Source organism: Patagioenas fasciata, chromosome 1, assembly GCF_037038585.1.
Source record: "Patagioenas fasciata isolate bPatFas1 chromosome 1, bPatFas1.hap1, whole genome shotgun sequence".
Lineage (NCBI taxonomy): Eukaryota > Metazoa > Chordata > Aves > Columbiformes > Columbidae > Patagioenas > Patagioenas fasciata.
Window position 1 is genome coordinate 156,863,140 of NC_092520.1, and position 15,340 is coordinate 156,878,479.

The 15,340-nt window shown below is 42.4% G+C and overlaps 2 protein-coding genes across 2 annotated transcripts in view; both read left to right on the forward strand.

Annotated features, from left to right (window-relative positions):
- RIC8B (RIC8 guanine nucleotide exchange factor B) overlaps positions 1–7,104 on the forward strand; it is a 36,580-nt gene extending 29,476 nt beyond the window's left edge. The window contains exon 10 of the mRNA XM_065861264.2: positions 6,018–7,104. Coding sequence (XP_065717336.1) covers positions 6,018–6,129 — 112 coding nt within the window. The 3' untranslated portion in view covers positions 6,130–7,104. The remainder of the gene's footprint in view (positions 1–6,017) is intronic.
- The window catches only part of TMEM263 (transmembrane protein 263), a 132,271-nt gene that overhangs the window by 77,308 nt on the left and 39,623 nt on the right, over positions 1–15,340 (forward strand). The gene's annotated exons all lie outside the window — the stretch shown is intronic.

The following is a 15,340-nucleotide window of genomic DNA, read 5'->3' on the forward strand; positions in this document are numbered from 1 at the left end:
GGAAAGCAAGTGTAGCGTGCTACAGTCTTTTTAATAAAGAGAAGAAAACGCAATGCGCATGTAATCTTAATTAAACTACTACATAAAATTGAATGATTGCTATGTAAACTAGAGAATTAAGATGCTGAGCGTTAGGGCTACCACAATAAAATGAATAAATGGTCTAAAACTTTTTTAAAAGGAAGATTGAGAATGGAGATAAACTGAGACTGAAGACAAGTCAGTTGCTATCGCTATAGCAGTTACACAAAAAGTCCAAATGGCGTTAGTGTAGCGTAAGAGCCTTTTCAGCGTGAAGGATCGGAGGCACCTGCTGTGTTCCCTGCCACAAACTGACAATAAATGAGCAGCTGGTGCCCTGTGTCACTGCTTATCCTCTTGGCCAGGAGCATTGCTTCTACCTTGGGCTTTCTGTGTCACTTACATCCACCTGCAGGTTCTTCTATAGCACTTGGACTGCAAAATTTTCAGGATTTGGGACCCGTTCTGTTGTAAGGTTTTTGTTTAGCTGGTTTTTAGTGTGGCGATTGCGGTGGGACAGTGTTGTTGATCTGCTGTGATAACATGAATAAAATCACTTGACTGTTCTTCCCACCCTTTTTGTTTACTAAAAATTGGGGCTGGGAAGTACTGGCAGGAAGAAAAAAGAGAGCGAGTCTTGGTTTTAGGAGGCTGTGGGATGCTTTTAACAAACGTAATTGAGTGCAATTGTGTGGATGTTAAATAAAATGGGAAGCTGCCATTCTTGTGTACAAATACAAGAAGAAAGAGTTAGTTACATGCTGCTAGTAGTGAGAGTTTTGGAATTGAATGCTTCTGCCTCCAGCTTGAGCTCTTCAGCACTGGGGAGTTTTCAGAGACTTCAGGCTACCAGTTGAATGTGCTTTTTGCCCTTCGTTTGGAACCTACAGATTTAAACTGAAGGTTGCTCTCCTGAGTTGATTGTGGGTTTTGAATCTTGCATTGAGGCAGGTGGCAAGTTTCCTGCTTCTGCTGGTCTTCACTGTTGTCACAGTGGGAGGGGACAAATACCATGAACCAGTTTCAGCTTGGAGCAGTGCATTGCTGTTAAGAGGGGAGGAACTTGGACAGGGAACCAATGTCTCCTTCTTCTCATTTTGAATGAGTTTATGTAACTTTATCTGCATAACTTGAACAAGAGCTTGGAGTGAACTTGCATGAGGTACAACAAAATTGGTTTGCTTAGGACACTTGCTTTGTCCCAGTAATGGAAACTAAGCTTCAAAGAGCAAGCATGCTTTTACTGGAGGAAGGTGTGAAAACAAACAAACAAACAAGTTGAAGGACTGACAAACTTGCTTGCCTTCCTGACTAACGAGGTTAATCAGGCCAGTCTCTCCCAGGCCTGTTGTAGATTTGTCTTTGACTGGCTCTGTATCATTTGGAAAAGTTACCTGATGAGGAACTGGACTCAGAAGACAAATTTGCAAAACAGTACTACTTGAGTGAAAAGCCTTCATTAATGGCTGCGCTTTGTACTGTACCCTTTGTGAGGTTTATTGAAACCATACGTAATAAAGTGGCGTTTTCTCCCTTGTTCCATGACAGTGGATTTTTGCCCTCGAGTTTTCTCTTAAGTTTCAGCTTTGGCACTGAAGAACTGAAACTGCTTTGAGGTGATGCAAAACTGATCCGTGCTTTGGCTCATTTCAGGTCTTACTTCCAAAGTTTTTCCATTCTGTTAGGTTGTTGGTGTCTAGGGCTGTTCATGGGGTAATTGGCCATCGACAAGGCAAAATTAAAATAAATCACAGTTTTGTTTTATCAAAATGTATGGGGGAAAGCTGAATATTGTTTGTGAACCCATTTCCTCTGCCCCAATATTTTAACATAGAGTTGGATTCTACAAAAGCTTTTATATAAATGAATCTTTTGCTCAATTTTGCCGGATGATATTACTTTTAAAAATCATTATGTATATATATCAAATTATAAGTGTAAATGAAGATCAAAAATCTTAATAACTGCAGCTCTTGGGAGATGTAGATGTTGCTTAAGTAGTTTGCTGGATGCTTGAACTTGGCCTTGAGTAACTCTACGGGCTTTGTCCACAGTAAGGGTCAGTACTATCTTGTTGATTCACTGAGAATGGTTTGGTGACTGTAAATCACTGTTGTCTGCATGTGATGCCCATCTTTGAGCTTTGAAAAACTCCCCAAATCTGCAAAAAGATTTAACTCAACGTTTCACTTTTTGCAAAATACCAAGCTAGCCACCTTAAATCAGTGTTGTATGATATTCTCTCTGTTTACATCATAGATTATTGGAAATACTTGGTGTTAATTAAAATGTCTGGAAAAAATGCTAACATTTTTTCTATTATAAATGGTAGGTAGAATTGTATATTTATTGACTAATTTAAAATGTCAGGATGCTTTTTCCAAGCCAACCTTGTATTAATAGCAAGAATCCTTTTGCTGATGAAATGGTCTCCAATTATCACAGCTTGGGTTTTGTTGTACGTTGAACAGAAGTCAACAAAACGAGTATGTAAGAGAACCTGTCTAAATAGGCAGCCATACTCATTAAAAACACAAAATTAATCATAGAATGAATGAAGAAGGCAATGTTACATAGATTTTTTTTTTTCCTCCCCTTTCTAATCATGGAACAAAATAATGTTACATGAAAGGATCGGAACTATTATGTAGTACTCAATTATAAGGAGGTGAATAGGTCCCTAACATGCCATTTTATCAAAGGGGCAGACCGGTGTTTACATGATGGCTGTTTCATTACAGGCACCATCATTAATTCCATGTGTCAATACTGCCCTATAGCACATAGAGCAGACAAGTAAGAGTTACCCTTCAAAACAAGGGAATGATTTTTGAGTCATTATCAAGCTAAATGGCAAGCAGGAAGCTAGAACTCATATAGATATATTTGAAGGGACTCTTGGGAGATCTGGAAGTGGAAGAAGAGAATGCATTTTAGCAACTGTTTAATTATGGTGTGTTTCTAAGTACACTTGAAAAGAATGCTTTGTTTGCATTAGAAAAATGAATGTTGCAAGAAGGTGTATTTGAGCATATGGGAGGTCAGGTAAGGATGTTCAAATATGTATAAATGTGCACATTGTGTACTTGTGTATATCTTAATGGCATTGGAACGGGCTTCTCAGGAAAGTGGTTGCGTCACCATCCCTGAAAGTGTTTAGAAGATGTGTAAATGAGGCTTGCTGAGGGTGGCAGAGCTGAGATGGGTCGTACCAGATAAGGATCATCTCTGTGGGCTCTTGTGTGGTACTGCAATTAGCTGAGTGATTCCTCTTGCAGTCCTACCCAAAATTCTGTTATTTAGCAGATAGTTGTTCCAGACTTCTGAAACTAATTTTGTAGGCAGCCCAGATCTTTTCATCTGTACTCGACGCGGGCGAGGCCCCACCTTGAATCCTGTGCTCAGTTTTGGGCCCCTCATCATAAAAAGGACATTGAGGTACTAGAGAGAGTGTAGAGGAGGGTGATGAAGCTGGTGAGGGGTCTGGAGCACAAGTCTGATGAGGAGCAGCTGAAGGAGGTGGGGCTGTTTAGCCTGGAGAAAAGGAGTCTGAGGGGAGACCTTATCGCTGTCTGCAACTACCTGAAAGGAGGTTGTAGCATGGAGGGTGTTGGTCTCTTCTCCCAAGTAGCAAGTGATAGGACAAGAGGAAATGGCTTCAAGTTGCACCTCAGGTTTTCACAGAAGGGGTTGTCAGGGATTGGAACAGGCTGCCCAGGGAAGTGGTGGAGTCGCCATCCCTGGAGGTGTTTAAAAGGTGTATAGATGAGGTTCTTAGGCATGTGGTTTGGTGCTAGAGTTAGGCTATGGTTGGACTTGATCCTGAGGGTCTCTTCCAACCAAAATGATTCTATGATCTGTCTCCCTCTGTATTTTTCCTCTTTGAAATCAGGAATAAGCTTGTGTAGTGTTCAGAGCTTTTAGTGAAGTCTTCACCAGTGAAAGGATGCCATGTTTTAACACCATTGTAGGGACTAGATTAGGTTAGGAAAAAAAATAGGCTGATCCCTGCTTCTCCTTCTACCTCTCATTTTGGTGGCCTGGAATATTTCTGTCTTCATACAGTTCAGCTTTACTGGGTAGCATTTTTCTGAGGAAGGATATATGGAGTTCAGCCTCCTAATACAGAGAAAGAACAGCAAACTTGTAACAACCATCATTCATCCTACTCAAGGACTTGCAAAGCAGGAAACTCCTGCAGGAACAGAAAAGTAGTTGATAAACATCCTTGTTATTTGATGAAATGTGAGATCAGCCGTAGTTCATGGCTGAGCAGGCAAGCAAAGGTGTTTTCATGCTTTGTGGCTATGTTTTTACTTTCAGGACTTAAAAAATATGAACAAGGACTTTCACTTCAGGTTATTCTTCTCCAAAAATAAATGTAATCGATCATTACTGAGGCTTGAACTTGAGTAAGTGGCACTGAAGAAGTGTTGCAAGACTGATTTCAAAGGACACTTGTTTTGTATTATGGTGTTTAAAGTTTAAAAGCCAAAAAGGCCTTAGATTTACAGGTTTTTTTTTTCCTGTGAAAAAAGTCTTCACTATTAGATGTGACTCCAAAGCATTCCAGCTTTGCCTTTCTGGGACCACTAGAGCAGGCAGGGAGGGTTTTGGTCCAGTTTGGACTCTAGATCTACAGTCTTTATTTTTTTGAGCCCTTTACAAATCTGGTTTTGAGTATGCCTTTTATCTCTTCTCAAACACATCTCCAGCAGATACTTGAAAACACACACACACACACACACACACAGGGATTTGTGAGCTTATCACCCTGATTGCCACATCTGTGCAAATAGCTGCATTTCTCTTCAGGTGCAAAAAAAAAGACTCTTGGAAACTTAATTTAACTGCTGTATGATATCTAGTGTACACATGCCATGTAATTCAGATGTTTCCTTTCTTGTCGTTCCTGTGGTTGAGTTAGGGTTAGATTGCCAGCTGCATACAAGCAATTTTTATGCCTTTTTTCAGCCAAGGTAGGAGTGCAGAGCAGGCAGAGAGCTGGTGAAATGCATTTGCTTCCCTGTTAAGTGATGGAGTTTATTTTCTGTGGCTGGGGAGGGTGGTATAAGTTTGTTAAATCAGCAGTTTTTGGCCTGTCTTTCAAGCAAGGGGTAAATTGACATCAAGGCTCCGGTCCTTTATTTAAGGTGACTCCTGAATATTTAGAGGTATTCTCCATATTTTTTTTTTCCAGCAGAAAAATCAAACTGTTATCTTTGCCTTTACAGCTTTTGCCATAATCCACATATAAATGAGGTGTTAAAAAAATAAGGATTAAATAAATCTTTGCTAATACTTTTTGATTGGCTTAATCAATAATTAATCATCTCTTAGATGAGGCTGTAGCTTGTGGAGTAGATATAATTGGATTAGCTGCTGAGAGGCCTTTGGAGCTTTGAAGAGATTAAAATGGCTGTCAATCCTGTAATTAAACTGCCACCAACAAAAGCAATAGTATTAGAATCAGTCAGCTTTTTTTTTAATGAATCAACAAGTACTTACACACCACTAGTAGTGGTGTAGGCAGAGTCTGGTCTCATAACTGAGTTATTTCCTTTAACAAGATAAATATGTATCAGAGTATTGTTTTAATTGCCTGGACATATATTGGCCAGAACAGCAGGTGAAATTTTAGGAAGAAATGGCTGTCAGGGAACTCTTAGAAGAAAAGCCAGTTTGTGTATCTAAACCAGTAAACCTGCTCCTTGTCTTGAGCCTATTAGGCACTGACTTTTCATGGTGTCTTTAATTGGCTAAGTAGGTTTGGCCTACATGAATGAAGTCTTTATCTGTCCTGCTTTTCCCCTCCCACCTCTTTTGGAGGGGTTTTTGTTCCTCTTTCTTCAAAACAGAGGGCTTTAGCAGAAATAACTTCCTTTTAAAGGCTCATTATGTACTAAAGCATATACTGTATGTGTCTGTATTATAGACATGCGAATTGATATGTGTGCATATGCTAATATATATTCTTTTTTTAAAATCTCTTACAGAGATGAGCTTATAAAGCCAATGGGAGTGCGGCCGGATGGTACAATGGCTCCTTTGGAAGAGGCCGTCTGCCAGTACCAGACCAACAAGCAAGACAGCTCAGACTCAGACTAAAGCATCACCTGCTTCACTCTCAGTTCTCCTCTAATCCATGCTTTTCCTTAGAACCACGACACCTTTTTTCTAGGCATTTTATCCTCACACTAGCAAGCATCACTTTAACTGTTCTGTTATTGGAATATTTAAATGATGAGTCCTGTGCTGTAATGTCTGAATTTTTATTATGCCCGTTAAAAGAACATATCAACTTATTAGTTTATGATCTTTATTAATTTAAAATGAAATGTATTTCAAAGGGATACAAAATGAAAGCCTACACTGTAAAATACAATACAAGCACTGTTTTCCAAACTCGGTAGGTTTTCCCATCCTTGATATTTGGTTTTTTTTGTATTGTCTTGCCAGTCTCTCCCTTTATACAATTGCAGTTAAAGAAGCGTGTTTGTTTAATGGCATTAGGAGCAGAGGGTGTTTAAGCTTAGAAGTCTGACTGACCTTGTGAATCTGCTTTAACTGGCATTCAGCTGTGATTTCAGAGCTAACCCTTTTTAAAAATGACATTGGATTCTTACTGCTACACACTTCTGTGATTAAGCTGCTGCTTAAGATTTTACCAACGTGTCAGTCACCGACTGCTGCTAAAATTGCCTTTAATTTGGGAACAAGGTCATGTATGTTGTATGTCTTCCTTCCCCCATTAAGACCACATGAATATACCTCCCTCCCCTCTTTGGTTAAGTAAAATCATCTTCATTCAAAGCAGCGTTCAAGTGTGTACACTTAAATGTTGCCATGAATGGGAGTGGACTAAAGTGAAGTGCATGTGCAAGTGTTTTACTGATTTGGAGCTACTTTTGGAGACTAATGGGTATGCCTCATGTGAAGGGAACTCAAACTAACCAACAAAGAAATATTTCCTTTGAGGGAGAACCTTGAAAGCAATGGGATAGAGAATGGGAAGGAGAAGAAAGTGTCACTTTCAACTCTGTACTCTTTAAAAACAAAGATTAAAGTTCTAGGCGTGCTGCACTGCTGTTGTTGGCTCTTTGCTTGCTTGGTTTCTTTCTCTGTATGTTTCTTCCAGCATGAATTACGTGAAGAATAATCCATGCCCAGTTTGTAATTCCTTGGTTTTTTGCTCAGAAGTATACACAAGCCACTCTAGAGAGCCTTTCAGAGGCTGGTGAAGTTTCTCTAGTTTGTCTTGGCTTTCCTATGACTTGACACTAGTTCCCTGAGCTAAGGACATCGGTGTTCAAAGACCTTGTAAAGGTAGGACTTGATATGAAATCATACTGTGGTTTCCCATGTGAGGGGCTTCCACAGATCTCCTTAGCCTTCCAAAAGGACTAAAAGGAAATAATGCACTGCTGTCCTCTCAGCAGTGAAGTTTATTCTCCCAAAGGACACTGCCCAGCCCACAGTAATGCCCCTTTTTTAAGGAGAAGGAAAAAAAAAAAAGGAATTTAAGGTCATTAATTCTATACATTTGTGTATGCTGGGACCTTTCTGAAGGTTTACATCATCGATGTTATGACTTGGGCTACACTGCTGCATCCACATGGAGCATTACAGTTTGCATAGGGGGAAAAGGAGGGCAGCTGCTGTTCCCACACAGCAACAGCTACAGTGAACCCATCAATGTACTGATAATACTGTAGTCATACCTGTTAAGTATGAATCCAAAAGGGGGAGGGAGGAGGTGTCAAGGAGTGAAAAATATGCTCAGCTGCATCTAAGCTGGGACTCCAAAAAATGTAATACTGGGTTTAGCATCATCTGCTGACTACTTTGAGCCCAGCACAGGCAAGTATTAAGTGTGCTGCCAAATGCAAAGAATTCATGGACCTTCCCTGAGGGGCAAAACTGAAGGAGCTCTGTTAACGAGGAATTGAGTCTGGTTCCACTATCAGCCAAGGCTGTTCCTGGGGGCTGGAGAAGCAGTAATTTCAGTAATAGGCTGTATGGGTTGCGAGAGAGGGAGGAGCATAGAGCATGAAAAAGAGCAAAACCTCAATTTGTTGCTTTACAAGTTGCAGAATATGCTCCTACAATTAGCTGGCTAAAAAGATTAATAAAATGATACTGGCTTCAGGGACCTCATTACGAATGGTATAGCATGAGGCTTTTGTGGCCTGGCTCCTGCCAGTTGCAACTGGGCAACAATAGCCACAATAAACAGTTCTTCTGTTTAGTTTATCTTGGAAAATACATGCTCGTAGTAGGTTTTACAGACGTGAGATGCTGCTTCAATTAAAAATAAAAAAAATGAAGCCCAAGCATAGAAGGTTCTGCCAGAATCCTCCAGCTCCAGAGTGATTTTCATAATTGGGTTGCCTGTAGTGGATCTAGTTAAATTAATAACTGCCACTAATGCAGCATCCCAAAGCAGCTCTTGCTCCAAGGTGATTGTGGAAGTGGTGCTGCAAGATTTTTGGCTTATCTTTTGAGATGTAACGTAGGTCCATCTCTGGTTGCACCAGCTGGTAAATCTTGGGACAAAGTTCCTCCATCACAGCAGTGCCCCTGCTTCCCTGTGTGCTGTAAGGTGTTGCTTTCTCTTCAAAGTAGCCATGCACGTGGTAAGATTTCTCTTGGATTGGGAGTCTGGAGGAAAGTAAAGTGAGTATTTGGTCGTTAAAAAAGCAAAGAAACAAAAACAAACCACAAACCACCTCCCTGGAATTATTTCCTGTGAAATTAGGATTTCCTCCCAGCTTGATTTTCCAAGCGGAACCTCCAAAATTGGAGATGTGGGCAACTGAAACCCGCTAAAACCAGCACGCTGGTGAGTAAGCCTGACCGGTTTGGGGGACGCTCTTGCTTTCCTCCCCAACAGAGCACCGAGGTGCCTCATCTGCATTTGAACAAGTGTCCAAAGTTCCTGTTCAGACATGACCATGAGAATCTGCTGCAACCCACAACATTTTAATACCCGGTAATGTGAAGCCTGGAGAGCAAGGAACGTTTTGCTGCCTCTTCTAGCAGTACCTCTGATAGACTCATTATACATGTATTTGACTAATGCATTACATTCTGCACGGTATAAGCTATTCTGTACGAAATAATGACATTTGATTATATAAATGCATGCTTTAATTTTTCCCCCAAAACATTTGAGTACAGTTGACACAGAAAGTACTGTAACTGGAAAAAGGAATTCTTCTGAGTAAAATGTTAATAGATTTTTCTGATGGTAACCATAAAGGTGTTAGCCAGCGGGTTCCAGAGACATCTACCTTTCATTCCCCAAAAAACTTGTCACAGTCAGTCCCAAATACAAAAATGTGTTTTTCAAGCTTTATTTTGGAATCAACAGTCTGAAGTAACACAGCTCTCATTAAAGCTCATCAGTGATTTGGAAGCTTTGCTTTTCTTTGTTTCCCATTAGAGTTATGAAACAAAAGATGATGGGAAATTGCTAAAATTTGTCAGAATACTTTGTTCTTTTGCAAAATAACTCGGATGTATTTGTTTAAAAGTTCATGAAAACTTCCTGGCAAGTATTCTCAAATGCTAATTGAAACTTTATGTGCCCCAAAAGTGGTTTTCAGGAAAAGGGGACTTTACAATCCGTTAAAAACCTTGTCGTGAGAAAATTACCAGAACTTAAAAGAAATTTGTCGAAGAGAAAAACCACATTAGCATCAGTGTTTTGAATACACAACATTGCTGTATATTGTGTGTGACCCAATATAGATTTTTCACCCTATATCTGGACATTTTCCAAGTACCTGAAAACATGCAATGGCTAAAAAAACAACCAACCAACCAACCAAACACAAAAAAACCCACCCACCCAAACAAACAAAAACCAAACACCAACCCTAGGAAACAGTATATTTCTCTTCAAGCAGTAATTTTCCTCTACCTAGATGAAAAATTGGTTGTCAAAGGTAACTTTAGGGAGGAGAATATTACAATGAAGCTGTTGTATTAGTTGGTTACCAAGCATCCTAGTCTGAAGGAGCAAAGTAAACCCTGAATTATACGAGGTCCCAAATCTCCTGAAGGAGCATTCCACAACATTGTCCTTCACCGTATTACCACAAAACAGCTAATAAAATCCTGTGCTTTAATAAGGCTGGCTGTAAAAAGACTGTTCCACTGTTCAAACAGTTGAGAGCCAGACTTTGCCAGGCTTTGATAAGCAGCAAGTCAAACAGCTGCCCAGGTCAGATTCTTTTCTGGCCAAGCATAGAAAAATGACGATTTAGTGGTAATACAAAGATGTAGCACACTTGCAGGAAAAGAGAAAAAAAAAAGAGAGCACAATTTAATCTGGCAAATGAAAATCTTTGTTGCGTTAACATCTTAGTTACTTGGGTGACTCTGGCTCTTGTGGAAAGTGATAGGAAACATTGCCTGGTTTATTTGTGCAAAAACATTTGCTCATCCTGAAGTTGGTTCTCTCCAAAAATCTGTGTTCTCACTCTGGTGATGCAATATTTAGATGAGGAATTCTGGGGGGAAGTGATGCTTTTTCAGCTTTGCCACGTATCCTCCAGCTGGATGTGCCTGGGAAGGTGGATGCGGTTCTAGTGCAGGCAGCTCAGTGCTGGCTGAATCACAGAATGGTTTGGGTTGGAAAGGGCCTCTGGAGATCATCCAGTCCAACCCACCTGCTAAATCAGGTTCACTAGAGCAGACTGCACAGGAATGTGTCCAGGTGGGCCTTGAATGTTTCCAGAGAAGGAGACTCCACAGCCTCTCTGGGCAGCCTGTTCCAGTGCTCTGGCACCCTCAAAGTAAAGAAGTTTCTCCTCATGTTTAAATGGAATCTTCTGTGCTTCAGTTTGTGCCCATTGCCCCTCATCCCATTGTTGGGCACCCCTGAAAGCAGCCTCTTGACACCAACCCTTGAGATATTTATAAACATTGATGAGATCCCCTCTCAGCTTCTCTTCTCCAGGCTGAACAGACCGAGCTCTCTCAGTCTCTCCTCATAAGAAAGGTGCTCTAGGCCCCTCATCATCTTTGCAGCCCACCACTGGACTCCCTCCAGTAATTCTTGTCCTTCTGAAACTGGTGAGCCCAGAACCGGACACAGTGCTCCAGATGCAGCCTCACCAGGGCAGAGTAGAGGGGGAGGAGAACCTCCCTTGACCTACTGGTCACACTCATCCTACTGCAAGGTGGCCATAGCCTGGAAATGGATGCTGCTGCTCCTGCCTGGCCTCTCTGCCAGCCAGCTGCCCAGGGGTGACCTGAGGACAGCAGAGGTTCTGCCTGGTGGAGGTGGCACCTGGGAGGCCAACCTGTCTATCTCCTGCTGCCCATGGGTAACCAGGGCAGGCACAGGCTGCAGGGTGGTCAGGTGGGTGCAGAGATGCAGGTGACTGCGTGGCACAGAGAATGGTGGTAATCGCCCACTTGCAGGAAAGCTGAGTATTCTTCAGGTCTCCTCCTATCACCAGCACCACTGTTTGCAGGTGAGTCCAGTTAACCCTTTGCTTTTAGGTGTTACTTGGCCCTGTGGAAGGCTGTGCCCTCATTAGGATATCACCTTTGGTTGCAAGAATCAGTAATGTTTTGGCTGGTTTGTGTTTGTCCCTCATTCTGGTGGTGCACCATACCTCCATGATTGTTCCCTTCTTGAGAGCAAGCCCCTGTTCATTGCTCTGTACAGGTGAGGATGAGGAAAAGTGCATCCCACAAGAAGGGACCAGACTCGTTTCTTGGGAAGGAGGTAGGAGCAGCCATGTCTCATCTATGCAGCACTGGAGCCACTTGGAATTTCACCATTAGACACCTCTAAGGGCCAGGCTGTCCCATAGCTACTCCCATCTCAGTGGCCTCCAGCCAGGATGCAGTCTGACAGCTAGGGAAAAAAAGAAAAATCTCCAAATCCTGATCATTGCCACAATCAGTCCAACATCATCATCTGACAGCACATGGCTCAGGTCAGGTACCTGTCCTGGGTGGGAGCTACAGGGTCCAACAGAATCAAGGAAGCTCTGTGAGCATCCTGGCTTTCTCTAGAGCAGGCAGGAGCGTGGATTGCTGAACTGCTGACGTGCTTGGGAATCAATCCCTCCGACAGCATGCCGATCTCTGTGGGGTACCTAGGCAAGCTTTTAGAGGCTGGTAGGGAAGGAATTATTCAGACCACCCATCTTAGCTGGCTAAATTACCCGGGTAGTCTCTTCAAACTCCTTCTCCAGTCACGGATGAGAGAGAGGACAATTCAGAGTAAGGTTAATTTGGGTGCACTGAATGACCCTCTGCAGGAGCTTTGCTTTCCCTCCCTTGACTACAGAGGGAGCCTGGGGAGACCAGCTGGTTACATTTAACTGCTAAATTGGTTGCCAAAAGATGGGTGGTGAGAATTCCTTCCCATTTCCCCTTTGCCATGGACTGCACTCTTCCCAGAGCAGGATGCTCTCTCTCCCTCTCTCCTGCAAATTCAGAGGGTGCTCGGTGCAGTGGAATATGGGCCCCCAGGAACCACCACAAGACAAACGCTGCATCACCAGAGTGGATAGGTAATGTATATCATGTGTAGGATTTCATGGACTTTTGCTTAAATAGAGCCTCTGAAGCAGCTTTGCTTTTGGGAGCCTGTTGAACACCTTGCCTTGGTATAAGCCAAGCTTTACATATGTTCTGAAATTTAAAAAGTGAAAGGAAACCTCGAGCAAAAGTTGCAATTAGGGAGGTACAGATAAGAGAGAGAAAAGACTCATAGGTTCTTTCCAGATGTTGCAAATGGAGAAGCCATTCAAAATAAACCCTGCTGAGACTGCCCTTTCCTCTTTGCCTGATAAACCCATTACAAATTAAAACAAAAGCAGCCAAGATCCACAGGCTCCAGGGCATCTGTAAGCCCTCTTTTACGTTTTAGAACTTGTAATAGATGCTGACTGTGGGCATTAGTCCTCTGCTAATCGGAACAGTCAATTCCTTATTCTGGAAGCTTAAAATACAAGTTTCTTCCATATGAAAACCAGCAAGCATAAGAATCCAAACCTGAACCTAAGCTACCAGGATTCTAAGGCTTCAGGATTATTTTATCCTCAGGAAGTGATCTTTCCTGGTAAATCAGTGCTGTGGCACATCACAGTTCCAAAGGCATTTGAAAAAATAGCAGGTTGTTGGTTGATTTGGGGATTTTTTTGTTGTTTGTTGTGGGTGGGTTGTTTTTTTGCTGTGGTTTTCTTGAGAAGAGGGTAGTGGCTGCCTGGATTCCTTCCTGTTTTCTCAGTCCCCAAATGTTCATAACACCCTGTTGGAGAGGAATAATTCCTATCCAGGTTGTAAAACACACTTATAAGTAGATGGGAAAAGCATGAACGGAGCTGTACAGAAAACAAAACCACCCGGAACAAGATCTTATTTTGCATGCTTCTCACTGTTGTATTTTTGCCCCAATTAACATATTTTAAAGACAAGCCTTTAAAAAAAAACCAATTCTGCTAACTGCCCGAACTGTTCTCAAGCTTTGAACTCTTCCATCCTTTCTATTGATCATGGCTAAGTGACCCATATTTAAAAAGCATTTACAATAAAATTATAGCACTTTCTTTTGTGTCGCAGGCTTTCCCAGTGAAAAGCTAAAATGTTTTAAAATTGTCACTTTTTGACAGAGGTAATGGCTGTAATATATTTAGTCTCTTCCCCCTTGTTGTGCTTAAAATGGCTATGCTAATAAAGGGCACAGCTGTCGATACTTTATGGCCTGCTGGGGGGAAGAGGGGAAACGAAGGCAAAAAACAGATTGACTGTGTGTCAACAAATGCAGCTGGGAGAGAAAAAAAGAAGCCCCTTGAAGGCCCCTGCAACTTAAAGTCCAAGATAAATGATGTCCCTATGCTTTAAAAAAAAAAAAAATGGAGGTTGGAATTCAATAAAGGGGGACTGAAAAGGAAACTGCTTAAAACTGAAAGCCTTTTCTCTGCCTCTAGACAGCTTACAAGAGAAATGAGCAAAACTGACCACAGAAAGAGGGTGAGCGGCCAAGAAAGAAAACAAAAGCCTATCCTGGAAAATATATTACGTCAACGAATTATCTGAAGTGCATTATTGCCGGCGGGCGGGGAGCGTACAGTTTAATGGAGACGTGACAACAAACTTTTACATGCCGCTGCCTTTTGGGGAGCGGGCTGCTTTGTGCCCAGGCTGGAGGGGAGGGGAAAAGGGAGCTGTAATTATTCATAACAAATAAATAAGGCTGGGACAACATGGTCGGCAAGGCACTGGTGCTGCCCTTGCAGGGGGTTTGTGCCCCAGGCTGCTCTGGTATGAGCTTCTCTGGCCTTTGGGAGGCACCCTGGAAAAAATAATAATAATAATAATAAAAAAATAATAATTAAAAAAGATGTTTTTCCACTTCCTGGGGAGAGCAGCCATAGGAGGAAAGGCATTTAGTGTCCCAACAGCCCTGCAAGGCCTCCTCCTGCTCACCACAGGGAGCCTGTTCCAGTGCTTCACCATCCTCTGGGGGAAGAACCTTTTCCTAATGTCCAACCTAAACCTCCCCGGCACATCTTCCTGACATTCCTTCGGTTCTGTTGTTGGTCACTAAACAGAAGAGTTTGGCACCTGCCCCTCCTGCTCTTGTGAGGAAGCTGTAGCCACCATAAGGCCTCCCCTCAGCCTCCTTTCTCCAGGCTGAACAAACCAAGTTACTTCAGCCACTCCTCATATGGCTTCCTCTCCAAACCCTTCACCAACTTTATAACCCAAGGATAGAAGCAAATGTTATGGTTGTGGTAGGTTTGTTATTTGTTACCTACTGGCCTGTTTCTTTTTGTTCACGGCAATGTATGTCAGGACCTAACTCTGTGCTTCAAATAGAAATGGCTCCCAAATCCCCAGCTGGGTGGCAGAAACAGCCCTGGGCTGGTCCCCATGACAGACTGTGGCAGGTCCTGCCCAGCCAGACATGGGGGACCTGGGGACACCACGGAAAGTCTTGGGGCCCTTCCTGAGTCACGGCAGGAGGGAAGGAGAGATGGTTGTAAGAGGCATAGGGATGGGGAGCTTGAATTACTGCAGTGAGGAAATGGAAATATTGGGTGCAAACCTGCAAGAATAGGGCTTTTTTCATTCCCTAGGTCACGGCACAGCTTGTTCGCATGCAGGAAAACCCATAATAAAATAATGAGTGACAGGGAGACATTCATTCATTGTCATTTCTTGGACAATTGTGGAGGATGAGGACAGTTTTTTCCAGCCTAAGGCAAAATGCCTTTGTAAGCATGTCTTGTGTTTCCCAGAGGCACGCCAAGAGTGCGGGTAAGGCTGTGTCAGTGCCACCACAGCT